Raw genomic sequence first — 14,305 nt, forward strand, 5'->3', positions numbered from 1 at the left:
CTCTCAGCCCGTGACTGCATCTCAGAAACACCTTGTAATCTTACTCAGCGTGGAGCCTCCTTTGGCAAATGCTTTCTCACTCTCGGCAAATAGGTCGGCGGTATAAATCCAAGAACTCGGGCAGAGGCTCATCGGTCACTTGTGGTCTTCCTGTGAAGCTGCCATGGAGCACAAGGTGACCTGTGTCCTCGCTGCGGTCCTCATGCTGGCCCTCAGCAGCCTCGCCCAGGACCAGGAAGGTAAGTCGAGTCCTCTCGCTTTCTGTTGGCCACAGCCATAGACACCTGGCCCAGAGGCTGCTGAGTCCCAGCCTTCCCTTATGCAGCCGCTGGTCTGAGCCCTTGAAGGTCATTACCCTGTTTATAAGATTCCCCAAAGTAGGGAAGTAGTGGAGTGGACCCCCAGGGCCTCCGAGAGTGTCGGGAGAGTGGAGTCTCTGCGCTGAGCTCCCTCTTCCCCTGTTGATGCCAATGTTGCACTGTTCTTAGAGCCTTAGCTCCAAATGCAACATTCGGTGTGGTTTAGAGTGAGCCCAGCACTTCCAGATGCCCCTGTCAGCCTCTCCCTGGCAGGTAGCCCTGCACAAGTCCTTGAGACCTGGCCTTCTAGAGATCTATCAATATCCTGGCCCCCTGGGTCCCTAGGATGCACCCAACTCTGGAATCCAACTCTCTCCTGAAGCCCTGTGTCATCCACCTGGCCTTCATCCGTCCTTGTGACCCATGACCTTGTCTCAGCTGCTTTGCCTGCAGAATGGGAACAGTGTCTGCTTTGTGGGTATCAATAGCAGGTGTGTGACAGTGGCCCAGGTGTGTGTGTGTGACAGTGGCCCAGGTGTGTGACAGTGGCCACATGGGAGCTGTGCTTCCCTGGCTGTGAAGGACTTGGTTCTTAGACACAGCATTAAGGAAGAGGGAATAGGACAGTTTTCAAGTCAAGGATTTCCATGGACATAAGAAAAGAGTTAAGGGCACTCTGCTAACCTTCCAGCACCTTCTGTGTCCCTTGAGTGGGGGCAGGTAGTTGGGAGAACAGGGAGGCAGGGTGCCATGTCACTACCTAGACCCCTCTGCTGGTACCAACATGTGGCCGGGAACAAGGAGCCAGCAGGGTAAACGTCAGGGAAAAAAGACTTTGCAGTAGACGGTGAAGGGCGAGGGGTGCCTCTCTCTGCTGCTTTTGCTCCCTCCAGCCCCCCCCTTCCATCTGTCAAGCAGTCTCCCTGCTTTCCTCTGCCCCATTCCCTGGACCAGGGTCACATGGTGTCCTTGACCCTGTTTCCATAGAGGTAGATCTGTAGATATGTAAAGATGTACGCTATAGAATAGAGTGGCTGCCGGTGCTAATCCTATAGGGAGCTCGCTTTCAATAATTCTCTCTTGTGACCACAAATGTGTGAGCCGGACAGAGATCTGTAAATCCTGCTGAGAAAGGAATTTGGAAGCCACAGGAGAGGAGAAACATCCCTCCCGCTCCTGGCTGCTGATTCTCCATGGCTTAAGGACCTGTGACCCCTACTGTTCTGGTGGGTGGCCAGTGGTCACCTCAGCTTTATAATAGAGGCCCTCCTCAGAGGCCACCAGCAAGTGGATGATAGGTCCTGCTCTTATTGTGAAAGACAGGAACTAGTTCTCCAGGAACGCTTCAGTAGATCCTCACACAAGCAAACAGCCCTGGGAGTGTGCCCTGAGGGATGCCCAGGCCTCTGGACTCTGATCTGTGCCTGGGACACCTATTGTCATCTGCTTAGCCTCCTCTAATGGGAAGCTGTCCCTGCTTCGTTCAGTCTTATGGTCCTCGGTCACTCCTCGCCTGCTCCCCCTCCCCACCCCAGCACGAATGCTAACACCACCCCCGGGCTTATCCTCCACACACTGGGATGACTGTGCTGTGTGGTTCACATGCACACATGCTGTGTGGTTCACATGGGGCTGTTAGCCTCTGAATCCAGGTCTAGGGGTAGAGGGTCGGACTTGAACGTCTGGCAGGGGTCCTCTTTTACTCGGCTGTTTGTCAAATCTGAAGCAAAGATACATCTTTGGGAGTCCTCACCAGCTTCTTGGCACAAAAGGAAGGAGACAGCGGGACCTCTGCTTTCACTTATGTATTCTGTCACAAGGCAGTGCCTGGCTTTTGCCAAACCAGTTCCTACATGTAGCCAGAATATATACTGCTCAGCAGGTACTTATTTATTAGGCGAGTACAGTTCACTGACCAAGCCCAGACGTTAGTAAGTGGACAGTACATCTCTCACCTAGCAGGTGCAGCTGTGCAAAGCTGGGCCTGGATCTGTCCCCTGCATCTGAAGGGAAGGATCAGTCTTCCTGCATCTGCAAACGAGGACCATATCCCCTTGCATATTCAAGCCTGGCTCCCAGCAGGCCAGGTCCTGTTTCCTCTGAGGAGGAAGCTGTGTGGACAACTTCAGGAATCTAGCCCATAATTTTCCTCTGCTTTTTACCTTTACCGTAGAAACATGTACCGTGAGCCCTCGAGAAAGGATAAATTGTGGCTTCCCTGGCGTCACTGCCACGCAGTGCAAGGAAAGAGGTTGTTGTTTTGATGACAGTATCCGGGGATTTCCATGGTGTTTCCATCATATGACCGTTGAAAACCCTCCAGAAGGTACAGTCGCTTCTCAACGCAATAGGGGATGAGGAGTTAGTTAGTAGGGAGAACTACATGAGACTAGGTGTCACTGGTGGTCCCTGGATGCCTGTGACATGGCTGAATCCTGGTCTGGGGTGAAAGGTCAGGGCTGAAAGCCTGGCAAGGGTTGGACCTGCTTTTACTTAACAGTTTGAACCCAAACTACATACTTGGGAAAGCTCACTGGTGCAGAAGTGAAGGGGATGGCAAGACAGCTTCTCTGTGTGCACTTGTGTAAGGGGCTGTGTGCACGCAGGGGCACGTGTACACGTGTATACATGTGTGGAGGCCAAAGGTCAACCTCATGTGTCATTACTCAGGAGCCATCTGCCTTCCTTCCTAAGATGGGATCCCTCACTGGGATAAGCAGATGGGCTGGCCAGCAAGCCTTAGGGACCCTCCTGTCTCCGTCTCCTCGGTACAGGGATTATAAGCATTTACCACAGTGTAACTCCTTACGTGGACCTGGGAATCGAACTCAGGTCCTCTTGCTTGCAAGGCGAGCACTTCACCAACTGAGCCATTTCCCCAGTCCTGACAGTTCGTGTTTCATGAAGAATTTTCCTATTGGCACTTCAAGTCAAAGTTTCCTACAGTTGTTGAAAGAGAAAGACATCGCTCATGAGTACCTTTGTCTGTTCTTCTCCCTTCAGAGGAATGTCCCTTCTAGAGTCCATCCAAGAGAGCTGGTTACATCAAGACTTGGCACCACCACCCACATCTGGGCGCTGAAGCCATCTGGCCCACCCACTGGATATACACCTGTTCTGTGGCTGGATCTGGCCTGGTGACATAGTTCAACCTCTCTGACTTTTAGAACTCAAATTTGGCCCGAGAATTAAAAAACATGAATGCTATTCTGTGTTCTTCATTATTATTTTTTTTAAATACAAGCCATTTTCCTCTCTTTGACAGTCAAATGCAATATTCTGCCTGATGACACCTTGTCATGGATCAACTCTTAGCTGGAACTATCCAGAGGAGGCAGGACCGGGTGACTGGGAGGGTGAAATGACATATCCTATAGCTGGTACAGGTTGCTGGTTATCATTGGTGTCGAGACCAAGGACAGAGGTCTCAGGGTCATGCTGAGGGACCTCACAGGCTTCCATGAGTGCTCCGTGAGTGCTCCACCATGAGTGGTCCTCAGACATCCAGGGGAGGAGGGACTGATCAATGATCTTCCAATGCCACTAGTGATACTGTAAACTCTAACAAACCAGGATCAGTCTCTGGTCCTTGGGAGGAGCGCTAAAGCCACAACAATGAAAAAAGCAGAAGAAAGAGGTTCACTTAGTGTGGCCACACTGGGAAGAAGAACAAAGAGACCTAGTGGCCCTCCATCCCTAGTCTATCTTTGGAACCCTGACATAAAGCTTAGGCTTAGATAGAGGGCAAGAAGTAGACATAGCTAAGCAATATGGTCAAAGTGTGCTTCCATCTGCCACCTTGTCTGGGCTCCAAGGTGGTCTGTCAGGTTGTAAATCTCCAAGAAGACAAGTCCCCCTGCTTGGCTAGTGTCAGCTTCAGCCTTTCCTTCCCCCACATGAGGTTCCTGGGGGAATTCCAATTTCTTGGGGGTGTATTTCTCAATCTAAACCAAATGAAGGGGCATGGTTGTTTCTTTGCAACATCTTCGCTTCTGTGAGGGCAGCCACACTAATGCCTTTACTACCTCTAACAGAAACTGGCTTAGGATGTGAGCCCACAGTCTGAACGAGTTAATAGGAAAATGGTGTGGCCATGCATCAAGCCCAATCCCCGCAAACAAATGAACTGGAAAATAGAATAAGAGTCAAAAGATACAGAGGCTCTGTAAACAGAGATTGCTCATTCACTCCCAGCCACCCAGATCTGAATAATCACACAGAAACTATATTGATTACAGCACTGTTTAACCAAGACATATTTTTAGCTAGCTCTTCCATCTTAAACTAACCCATTTCTATTAATCTCTGGATCGCCACAAGACTGTGGCTTACCAGGTAAGTTTCTGGCATCTGTCACCTTTGGCAGCTACACGGCATCTCTTTGATTCTGCTTACTCTCTCTGTATATATCTCTATTCAGATTTCCCACCTTGCTTTACTCTGCTAAGCCATTGGCTGAAACAGCTTTATTCACCAACCAATAAAGGCAACACATATACAGAAGGACATCCCCCATCCGCTTGAACTCCTTTCTCACCTTAGTTAGAACACAGTGCAAAGAATGAGACACAATGCCAGCTGTAGCTGCCAATGCCACTGCCAGCCTAGTATGGCCATGATAGATGAGCAGCCACATGGAGGAGGGACCACAGGGCCACTAGTTCTAAAGGCTTTCATGGAGTGAGGAAGGAACCTTTTGGAGGCAGCCAGCCCACTCCAGTGAGCACAGCTAAGGAGCCTGGGGCTCTGGATCCGTCCTCCCATAGGACTCTTAAGTGCTTTTTGTACATGGTTCCCAGAAAGAAGAAAGGACTGGATGCTGTGCCCCCCACCCATGTTAGTCAGACATCAGGATGAGGAGTGTAGAATTGAGAACAGCCAGGAGAAGTACTTGGGACTGGAGCCTGTCCCCTATAACAAGTACACACAGTCATCCTTCAGTGTCTCTGGGAGACAAGCTCTAGGAGCTTCCAAAGACAACACAGTCTGTAAACTCCCAATACGCTCAGGTGAAATGGTCTACATAGTCCTCTTACATGGCTGAGATCACCTGTCACTCAAAATACCAGCAACAGTGGAAGTGCGTCCTAAACAGCGGTATCACCTTGTCTTTTGAGAAACGAGAAGAAAATGCTTCTGCGCATGCGCAGAGCCAGAGCTCATGGATCCTGGCAGCCGACAGCACCCATGCTCTGAAACTGTGTGTTCCCCATCGTGCATGTGCCGTTAGGATCAGAGAGATGCTCCTTCTCTGTGCAGTTATGTCTGGAGACTAATTGTCCGCATTAGCTATTTATCTTGTTGCTGTTAGAAAAACAAAAGCCACTTAAGGAAAGGAGAGCTTTGGACTCGAAGGCACGGTGATGCGAGCTTGAAGGGTCGTGTTGCAGGCACAGTCAGGAAGCAGAGAGACTGCATGCTGCTGCCCACCCAGCTTTCTTCTTCCGATTCAGTCCAGAACTTGCCCCGAGAATGGTGTCTCTCACAGTTATAGTAGGTCTTCCCATGCTGGTTAACCTAATCTCGAAACTTCCTCACGGGCATGCCCAGGGACTTGTTTCCATGGTGATTCTAAATCCTGTCAAGTTGACAATTACTTTTTTATTGCTGTCTGACCAAGGCAATTTATAGAAGGAAAAGTTTATTGGGCTTACATTTCCAGAGGGATGCATCTATCATGGCAGGTTAGCATAGCAGCAAGCTGCTGGCTTGGCGTCCGGAGCTCCCATCTTCAAAAGCAAGCGTGAAACAGAGGGAACAAACCGGAAGTGGCCCCAGGCTTTTATTTTCAAGTGTTATGCTTCCTTCAGCAAAGCCGCTCCTAAACCTCCCCAAAGACTGACACCAACTAGGGACCAAGTGTCCTAACATCCAACAGGGGGACATTTCATTCAAGCCACCACAGCCTCTGGTGCTGGCGAGAGTGAACTGTCTTCGGCAGGATCCCATTAACCTCAGATTGGGAATAATCTGCCCAGCTTCTTTGGGGCACAGTCCTGGGACAAAGCGCTGAGGGTCTGCACCATGTCCCCACCTCCCACATTTTTGCTGAGCTATGCATGAGGTGACAGCTCCAGTGTCCTCTAAGGTCCACCCAGCAGGTATGCCTCGTGCTGTCTTCTCCCAGTGTCATCTAAGGTCCACGCAGCAGGTATGCCTCGTGCTGTCTTCTCCCAGCAAGAAGGGGGCTTCCCATGACATCTCGCAGCTGGTCTTGTCCCTGGGTGCTCATGTCCCACACCTCCCCTCCGTTCTCACCTAGCTCTCACTCATGGAGAATGAGGAAAACCACTCCCTTTCCAAACCCTCTCAGCTAGAGGCAGTCCTGATCCAAGGGGGCATCTGTGTGAAGGCTGTGGGCAAGGAACTTAGGAATTTTCTACCTTGTTAGAACAAGAGAGAGAGAGAGAGAGAGAGAGAGAGAGAGAGAGAGAGAGAGAACGAATTTCCCACCTTGCCCTCTGGCTCCCTGGACAGCCCTGAAGCCTGCCTTTGGCTGCTATGGTATGAAGGTATAATATGCTGTACTGGACAGCCATTCTGTGATAATGTGCAAGGGTCCAGAGCTACAGCCTGACCTTCTCTGAGCTGTTGCCTCGACCTCCCCACCACACACTCCCAGACTTTGTATTAAGTAAACTCGAGTGTTGTTAGGCTGGGGTTTCTACTCAGCACATCCCAGATGCCTGCATCTTCCTTCATAGCTGATGAAACTGTGGTCCGGTTCTGGGCAGCATGGTAAGCACACTCCCTGAGGTGAGCAGATTTGGTAAGTCACATGGCCAGTGTGCCTAGCAGATCAAGGTGACTGAAAATAGATGGGTCTGTGTTTTCTTTTGCACAGGGCCAGCGTATCGGCTTCCTACACTCTTAACCACCTTGAAGGGTCTGATGGTGCAGACGCAAGGTGAATGTGGGTGAAGCCTTCGGGGGTTTCTTTTAGACCGTAGAGCCTGTGCAGAAAAGGAAGCTGAAACTGACCCAAGGGCCATCACACCTCCGAAGGACACAATCACACAGCAAGCTGAGCAGCTGATGGCGTTTGACACTCTGATTTCTTAGGACTGGACACACTCAATGCAGCTTCTCGTTTATGAGGCTGGAATGCATTGTTTGCATCCTCGTTCTCCTGCGCATGGGACCTGTGCTATGTGGGGTCCTCCTTCCAAGGCTGATGTGAGAGCCTTCACTCCCAAGAAGCAGTGTTTGGATTTGCTTTTGAATTTCCCATTCCTTTTACAAACAATGTGACTGATGGTGTTAAAGCCACACTGCAGGCCGGCGTCCCATCTGAGGGGTGACTGTGGACTTGATAGCTTTCTAGATTTAGTGCAAACCATGAATACTATAAATGCTTACGCTCCTTTTCTAAAAGATGTTGTGTGTGTGTGTGTGTGTGTGTGTGTGTGTGTGTGTGTGTGTGACCTGTGTGCGGGTGCCTCCGGAGGCCAGGAGAGGGTGTCAGATCCTCAGGAGCTAGAGTGACAGGTGGCTATGAGCTGTCTGCTGTGAGTCCTGGGCACTGGATTCCTGGCCCTGGATTTGGAGCTTCTGCAAGAGTAGCAAGCATTTTCTGTTGCTCACCCAGCTCTCCAGGCCTAGTTGATTTTCTTTAGGATCTATAGAGCCCCAGGGTGCTCTATGCCTGTGTGAATTACTGGCATAAACGCACACGTTAATGCAAAGCCCTGGGAATGGTTTTTATTTTAAAATCCCATTTCAGTGAAGATGCTCTTTGGGCTCATTGTCTTGTCAGAGTCTGAATTAGCTTCTCGTGGCAGGAGTCACTCCCCCTCCACCAGGACCACCGCTGCGATATCTATTCAATTAAAGTTCACTGTCCCACCTTCCAGGCACTTAAAAAAAGCGCTGTTACAGTCGTTCTTTCAAACACGGTGACTCTCTCCTAAAGGCAGAGTTTCCGTTGGCATATGCAGGGACACACCCTTAAGTACAAGGTGGTATGGCTGTGTACACACAGGCCACCTCCTTGGGGACGCAGAAATGAGGTTCTCTGGCTGTAAACAGCAATTAGTGCCACCAGGCTGTTTAAGCTATTAATGATGAGAGCTAATAGCGCCTTGTGCAATTGCCACGTCACCCTGTCATTAATCTCCGTAGCTGGATCGATCCCGGGGCCCACCCATCCTTTGTGGACAGAGCTCTGCCCTGTACCTGCGGCCCCTCTGTTCTTTTGGCTTCTGTTCCCTACTTTGTAAGGAAGCTGAGCTTATGAATAAGAACGAGGGACCCACTGAGGTGGCATTAAGGCCACGTGTGCTCATCCTAACATTCAGAGTAGAAGCTCGGTGCTCTGTGGGTCACGGCCACCTTGCACTTACGAGTGTGTCACTGCCTACGCCAACCGAAATTCTGCCTTTAGAAACGAGTCACTGTGTTGGAAAGAATGGCTGTAATCGTGATTTTTAAGTCTGTGGAAGGTGGGACAGCGAGCTTTAATTAAACAGATAATCACGGTAGTGGTCCTGGCGGAGGGGAGTGACTCCTGCCGTGAGAGGTTAGTTCATACTCCGACAAGACAATTCAACTCATGCAGAATTCTCAGGATCTAGGACTTTCAAAAAACCAAGATCTGTTCCAAATAGAACACCGTCAATGGATGACAGAAAATATGAACCCCATGGTGGAATAAGCTCAGACCCAGATACTTGATCTTAACCAAAAGCCAAGAACTTATGTCTTCTTGAAGTTTCTCACACATGGGAGATGGCTGCTGGCACAGTGAACAGTTTCACTTGAGTAAATTGCTTTGGAAACAACAATAAACAAGAAAAGACACTATCTCCAAATACAGGCAGCTCAAAGACACTGGGGTTGGGCTTTAGATTGTGGATCTGGGCCATGGAGGACAAACTCAGCCCTTACTGATCCAGCCTGGTGGCTCAAACCTGAAATCACAGCTCTTCAGGAGCCTGAGGCAGGAGAATCACCAGTTCAAGGCTATCCTAGGAAATTGAATGTTGAAGCCCTTGGGCCCTGATCAATACACCACTCATCAAAGGTTTGGTGTCGTGGGTGCTTGCTGTTATTTTGTACTGCCTAACTCTCCTGGAAATGGGAAGTCTGTAGAATGGAAGATGAACCAGAGAGTGGACACCCAGGGATGGCGGTGAGCATAAGTGACACTCCCAGGACTTGATCCTTGTGGACAGCAAGCGAGTTGGTCAAGAGTTGCCAAATGTCAAGGAGAAGGAAGGAGTCAGCAAAACAGAAATGATGCAAAGGGTCAGGCCCAGTGGTCTATGTCAGTAATCACCGTGGTTCAGTAAGTTGAGGCAGGAGAATCATGAGTTTAAGTCCCGTCATCTTGGCTACAGAGTGAGTTCAAGACCAGACCAACTAACTTGCTGAGACTTGTCTCAGAATAAAACCTGAAACATAGGCTGCGATACGGTCAGTGGTAGAGCGCTTGGCTAGTGCATGGCTGGACCCTAGAATCCCCAGCACGAGGGCAGGGGTAGGGGTGGGGTGGGGAATGGATCACAGCTTTGCCTTGCCTGTGGCAACCTCACCTGGGATCCACTGAGGCAGCATTAGGGCCGTGTGTGCTCATCCTAACGTTCAGAGTAGAAGCCCGGTGTTTATGGTTCACCGTGATCCTTACCCCTAAGGCAGAGGTCAGTTGAGAGCACGGCTCGTGTTCCAGTTTGGGCCTTTGACTCGAGTCTCCACTCAGGTGCTTGAGATCAGAACCCTATGGCAGGGAAGGACCCATGAGTATCCCATGGTTAAGGGTTCAGGTGTTCCCTTCCAGGCACCTGGGACCCAGAGAGGGCTGTTAAGATCTTTGTCCCCTCAATTCCCATTGGGCACTGAGGGAGATACAATACACCGTGTGGTTTGTATCCCTGCAAACATCCTTGAAGATAGCCCCAAGATAAGAATGTGTAGCTCTCTGGAGAGGGAGGGGACCCCTTCCCAGAGTACAGGGTTGGTCAGACAACCTTTCACCCGTAGTGGAAGTGAGAACAATGAGTTTGTGACTCACACTCATGGAAGGGAGAGAATGACACAGCACACACGCAGGGCCCCATGGGAAGCCACTTGGGCTGCTGTGAATGAGGGTCAGGCTCTGCAATGTCAAGGGGTGATGGCCAAGGTTTCTGTCTATGGCCTGTCTATGTCTGTAAGCTGTTCTGGGGGTGAGCAGTGGGCTAGAGAGCTACTTCTGGATGAGCAGGGACAGGTGACCATTCCTTTGAAGGGAAGTGCCTATGAGGAGGCAGGGGCACTTGTGTCTGAGCTGTTCAAAACTCCCAAACCCAACTGGGATTCATGGAATCCTTCAACACTGAGCATTGATTTTAGGACTTATGTCATGTGGGTGGCCCTTCCTACGCAAGACCTGGAGCCGTGAGTCGGAAAAACCCTGCCAGCTGGAAACGGCGTTACCAGCTGTTTGGTTGCAGTGACATGGCAAGACATTAACACGCTGGCCTGAACCCACAGTACTCAGGGTACTGAATAGCAAGGTGTCAAGTGGAAGACAAAGGTGTCAAAGAGAGATAAGAAATGAAGAGGACAAGAGCTAGAGACAAAAGCAGTAACTGGGACCTCTTGAGTTGATGACTTAAGCCAAGCATGTTTATTAAGAAACACAGCAGCCTATATATTATTTGCAGCCATGAGGCGTGGGGGGATGGTTAAGACCAGCAGAGAGCTAATTCAAATAACGCTGGCAAAGACAACACGGGATACCCCAGACACAGCTGACTAATTACCACAACCCAGGGAGATAAGCTAATACATTGAGTTCTCCGAGGCACTGGCTCCAGCCATAGACTGATCTTCCCAAGTCCACTCCTGGACAAGGACACAGAACTTAAGTTCCCTTTGTCCCTCTGAGAAAGTCATGGGTCAATCTGGCTTTCCACAAAGTACACACCAAATCAGAAACTTTATGGACTCAATTAAACTGTATATTGAAAGCAGGTGCCATCACTGAGCTAGCCCAGCCTGAGGGTTGGGATAAGGGCTGGGTCGGGTCACGTGGAGACACTTTGGCCTGGATTCCCTGTGAAATACCTTGGAGGACAGATTTGGAAAGATCAACTTCTTCTGCACATAAAAATAATACTGTTTTGAGGAATTGTTTCACGGAGTGTCCAGCCTTTTACATGGTTCCATCGCTTCTGGTTTTCATTGTTTCAGGAAAAAGTCAGTCAGTATTTATGTGATGGTTTTCCTGGCTAGTTTAAGAATTTTCTTAATTATCATTTTCCAGAAATTTGATGGATTTTTTTCTTTGAATTTATCTTCCTTAAAGTTATTTGAGTTTCTGGTATTTGTGTATTTATACCTTTCTAATGGTAGCTGGGTACATCTCCTTGCTTTGTTGTGTGTATAGTAGACTTTGAGGTTCTGTGTTGTTACACAGTGTCATGGTTTGATCTGAAATGCCTCCCACAGGCTCAAGGGTTGGGACACTTAATGGACATCTGGCTTTGGAGGTTGTAGAACATAGGACAATGCCATCTTCTATTTTAGTCTGAGCCCTCTGATCCCTGGTCTGGAAGTCACCTGAAGACTTCTGTCACACACTCTTACGCCCATGGAACCAACCACTCCATCACATTTGTCTTCTCTGCTAGCGTGGACTGAAAACCTTCCTCAAACTGTGAGTCAAAATTAACATTTACTCCCTGGAGTTGCTTCTGTCAATATGTTATCACTCCAAAGGGGAGATTAACTCCTGTGAGACTTAATATGGAGATAAGTGTTGTGATTAAACTTGACCCCATGGCCACTTGTCTGAGAACGGCGTAGAGGCGTTTGTAGACAAGACAAATGCTAGAATGCCGTGAGCAGAAACGAAAGGGACATTCTGGCAGGCGTTCAGAAGACAGACAGAAATGATAACAGCCAAGACATGCTCGTGGGAGTTCAGGTGAGAAGGGGCCTTGTCGGAATTGAGCCAGAGCTCATTCGTTTCTATTCTGCTGAAGAATTCGGACACATTCTGCCCCTGTCCTAATCAATCAAGTGAATCTGAGTTCAAAAGCATGGACGAATTTTCTTTGGTGGAAGAAATCTCAAGACAAGATAATAATCAGGTTATGGCGTGCCTGTTCCTGAATGCTTTGACCCAAATTTATGGCAAGAGTCCAGAGCAAAAAGCAAAGCAAAAGAATAAGAACAATGTGAAGTTTGGCAAAGGAAGGAATGCAATAATATTTAAAGTTTTACGCATGACAAGGCTGGAGGAAGCATCTCATTGTCAAGGAGTTTAGTGCCATTTCAAAACTCCCTCCCACCCGGCCCTGGAACAATAGAGAAGGGTGACTGACAGGCAGGATCCCACCCTCCAAATATTGCTGGGTGTGAAATTACAAACCCACCTGAAAGACTTTTCTTTAGAAAGAAGAGGCCCTACAAAGGGAGCAGCTGACAGGAGAGTCCCCAGGCCCTGCTGTCCAGACAGAGCCGTGCTAGCAAACAGTTCCCAGGTTCAGTTGTGCAGGCACGTGGGGCTCATGTAGCATATTATTATTCTCCATATTATTCTGGCAGCAAACCAATGCCTTGGTCATATTATAAAGCACAGCATGTAAGAGTCATGGGGCTGTGGAGGCTTGCTCCAAGTTTCCAGGGGAAAAGCCATGAGACCAGGCAGGTGTCTCTGAAGAGAGGCTAAGGGGGCTGGTGATGGGGAAATGTAAGTCACAGTAGAGAACCTCAAGGTTGGAGACGTTAGTGATGTGGACTGTCTGCCAAGGAGCGCTGTTGGCCAAGAGAGGACATATGTGTGCTTTAAGTAGTAGGGCCATTAGATGGGCTGCCCGATCCTATTAGCACCCCAGTGATGGATGACACCAGGTGCCTTGGCGCCAGGTGTAAAGATGTTACACAGACTAGTTTTAGGGTTTTCTTTGGTCCAATTTTTCTTAACTATATCCCTTTCCCCACAGCCATGGGGGATTTGCCTTGTTGCTCCCCTCCTCTGCATCCCTGTTGTTTGACAGTGTTTTAGAGTCCTGTACCAGAGAGGCTGGCCTGGATTCCTTTCTGTGTGGTCAGAAGGAGATGCCTGGCTGACCCAAGGAGCTGCCCTTCGTTATTCCTGAATAGATAAGACACCATCACCCCTAAGGTGTTCAGGGGGATGAAGGAGAAGAGAAGAGAAGAGAGGAATCACATTACTGCAGAGTCATGGCCGGTCTGAGAGCATGCTTGGGAGCTGCAGCGTGAGGTTTGTACTACCAAGTTCTGGAGAAGGTGTGAACCCCAAGGTAGGAGGCAGCCAGGGCGGCAGAGCGATGTGAGTCCCGTGAAAGCCGGGCTAGAGGAGAAGGGGTGCAGACAGAGCTTCTCCCATTTAGAGGGAGTGATAGCTGTAGTAGCCACAGAGAAAGTGCTAGAAGTGAGAGCATGTGGAACTGAAAAGACACCCGTGTTTTGTCCTCGTGGAGTTCAGGTTCTAGGTGAGAGGGGAGGGGAAAGTGCCAGAGTCCGGGAGAAGGTATGGAAGATACGGAGCTGGGCAGCCATGAGGCTGAATGTGACATGCCTGGAGCACTAAAGCCATTTAAGATGGTCCCAAGCTTTGGACCAGTGACCTTGGGAATGTTCATGACACGGAAGACAGGTTAGGGGACCCCACTGAGGTAGGTGCAATAGATGTGGTTCAGCTCAGAGCTTGCACCTCACAGCACCCACCAGCTTTTGCATACGTGGAAACTGCAGCCTTGAGACCATCTGAGCCTCTGCGGTGGGACCATGGTCTGATTCCACAGACACGGCCATCTATTGTTGTACAGTACCCTCAGCTTCACATGGAGCAGAGGGCTGCTCTCAGTACCCACAGCCCCACCATCACAACTGATGCGAGTTGTTATTGGCAGAGCACAGGCTTCTAGAGGGGCATGGGAGGATGCTCAAGGGGAGCAGCCGAGCCGGGTAGGTGGCTTCAGCAGAAGCCCTGGCAGGGCTAGGGGAGTCGGGTTAGGATGTGGGCCTGAGAGGAGGAAGGAATGGGGACGTTCTGG

General features: G+C 49.7%; 1 protein-coding gene across 1 annotated transcript; it reads left to right on the forward strand.

The window, feature by feature from the left end:
- Nucleotides 1–163: 163 nt before the first annotated feature.
- Nucleotides 164–3,319, forward strand: Tff1 (trefoil factor 1). The gene is made up of 3 exons (XM_013351105.1): nucleotides 164–239; nucleotides 2,473–2,625; nucleotides 3,303–3,319. Exons 1-3 carry the CDS (start codon nucleotides 164–166, stop codon nucleotides 3,317–3,319), a joined length of 246 nt encoding a protein of 81 aa, XP_013206559.1.
- The last annotated feature ends 10,986 nt before the right edge of the window (nucleotides 3,320–14,305 follow it).

Source organism: Microtus ochrogaster, linkage group LG2 (assembly GCF_000317375.1).
Source record: "Microtus ochrogaster isolate Prairie Vole_2 linkage group LG2, MicOch1.0, whole genome shotgun sequence".
Lineage (NCBI taxonomy): Eukaryota > Metazoa > Chordata > Mammalia > Rodentia > Cricetidae > Microtus > Microtus ochrogaster.

Coding starts and splice junctions, on each gene's coding strand:
- Tff1 (XM_013351105.1), top strand. CDS start 164: ATGGAGCACAAGGTGACCTGTGTCCTCGCTGCGGTCCTCATGCTGGCC. Junction 240..2,472: donor CCTCGCCCAGGACCAGGAAG/GTAAGTCGAGTC, acceptor CCTTTACCGTAG/AAACATGTACCGTGAGCCCT.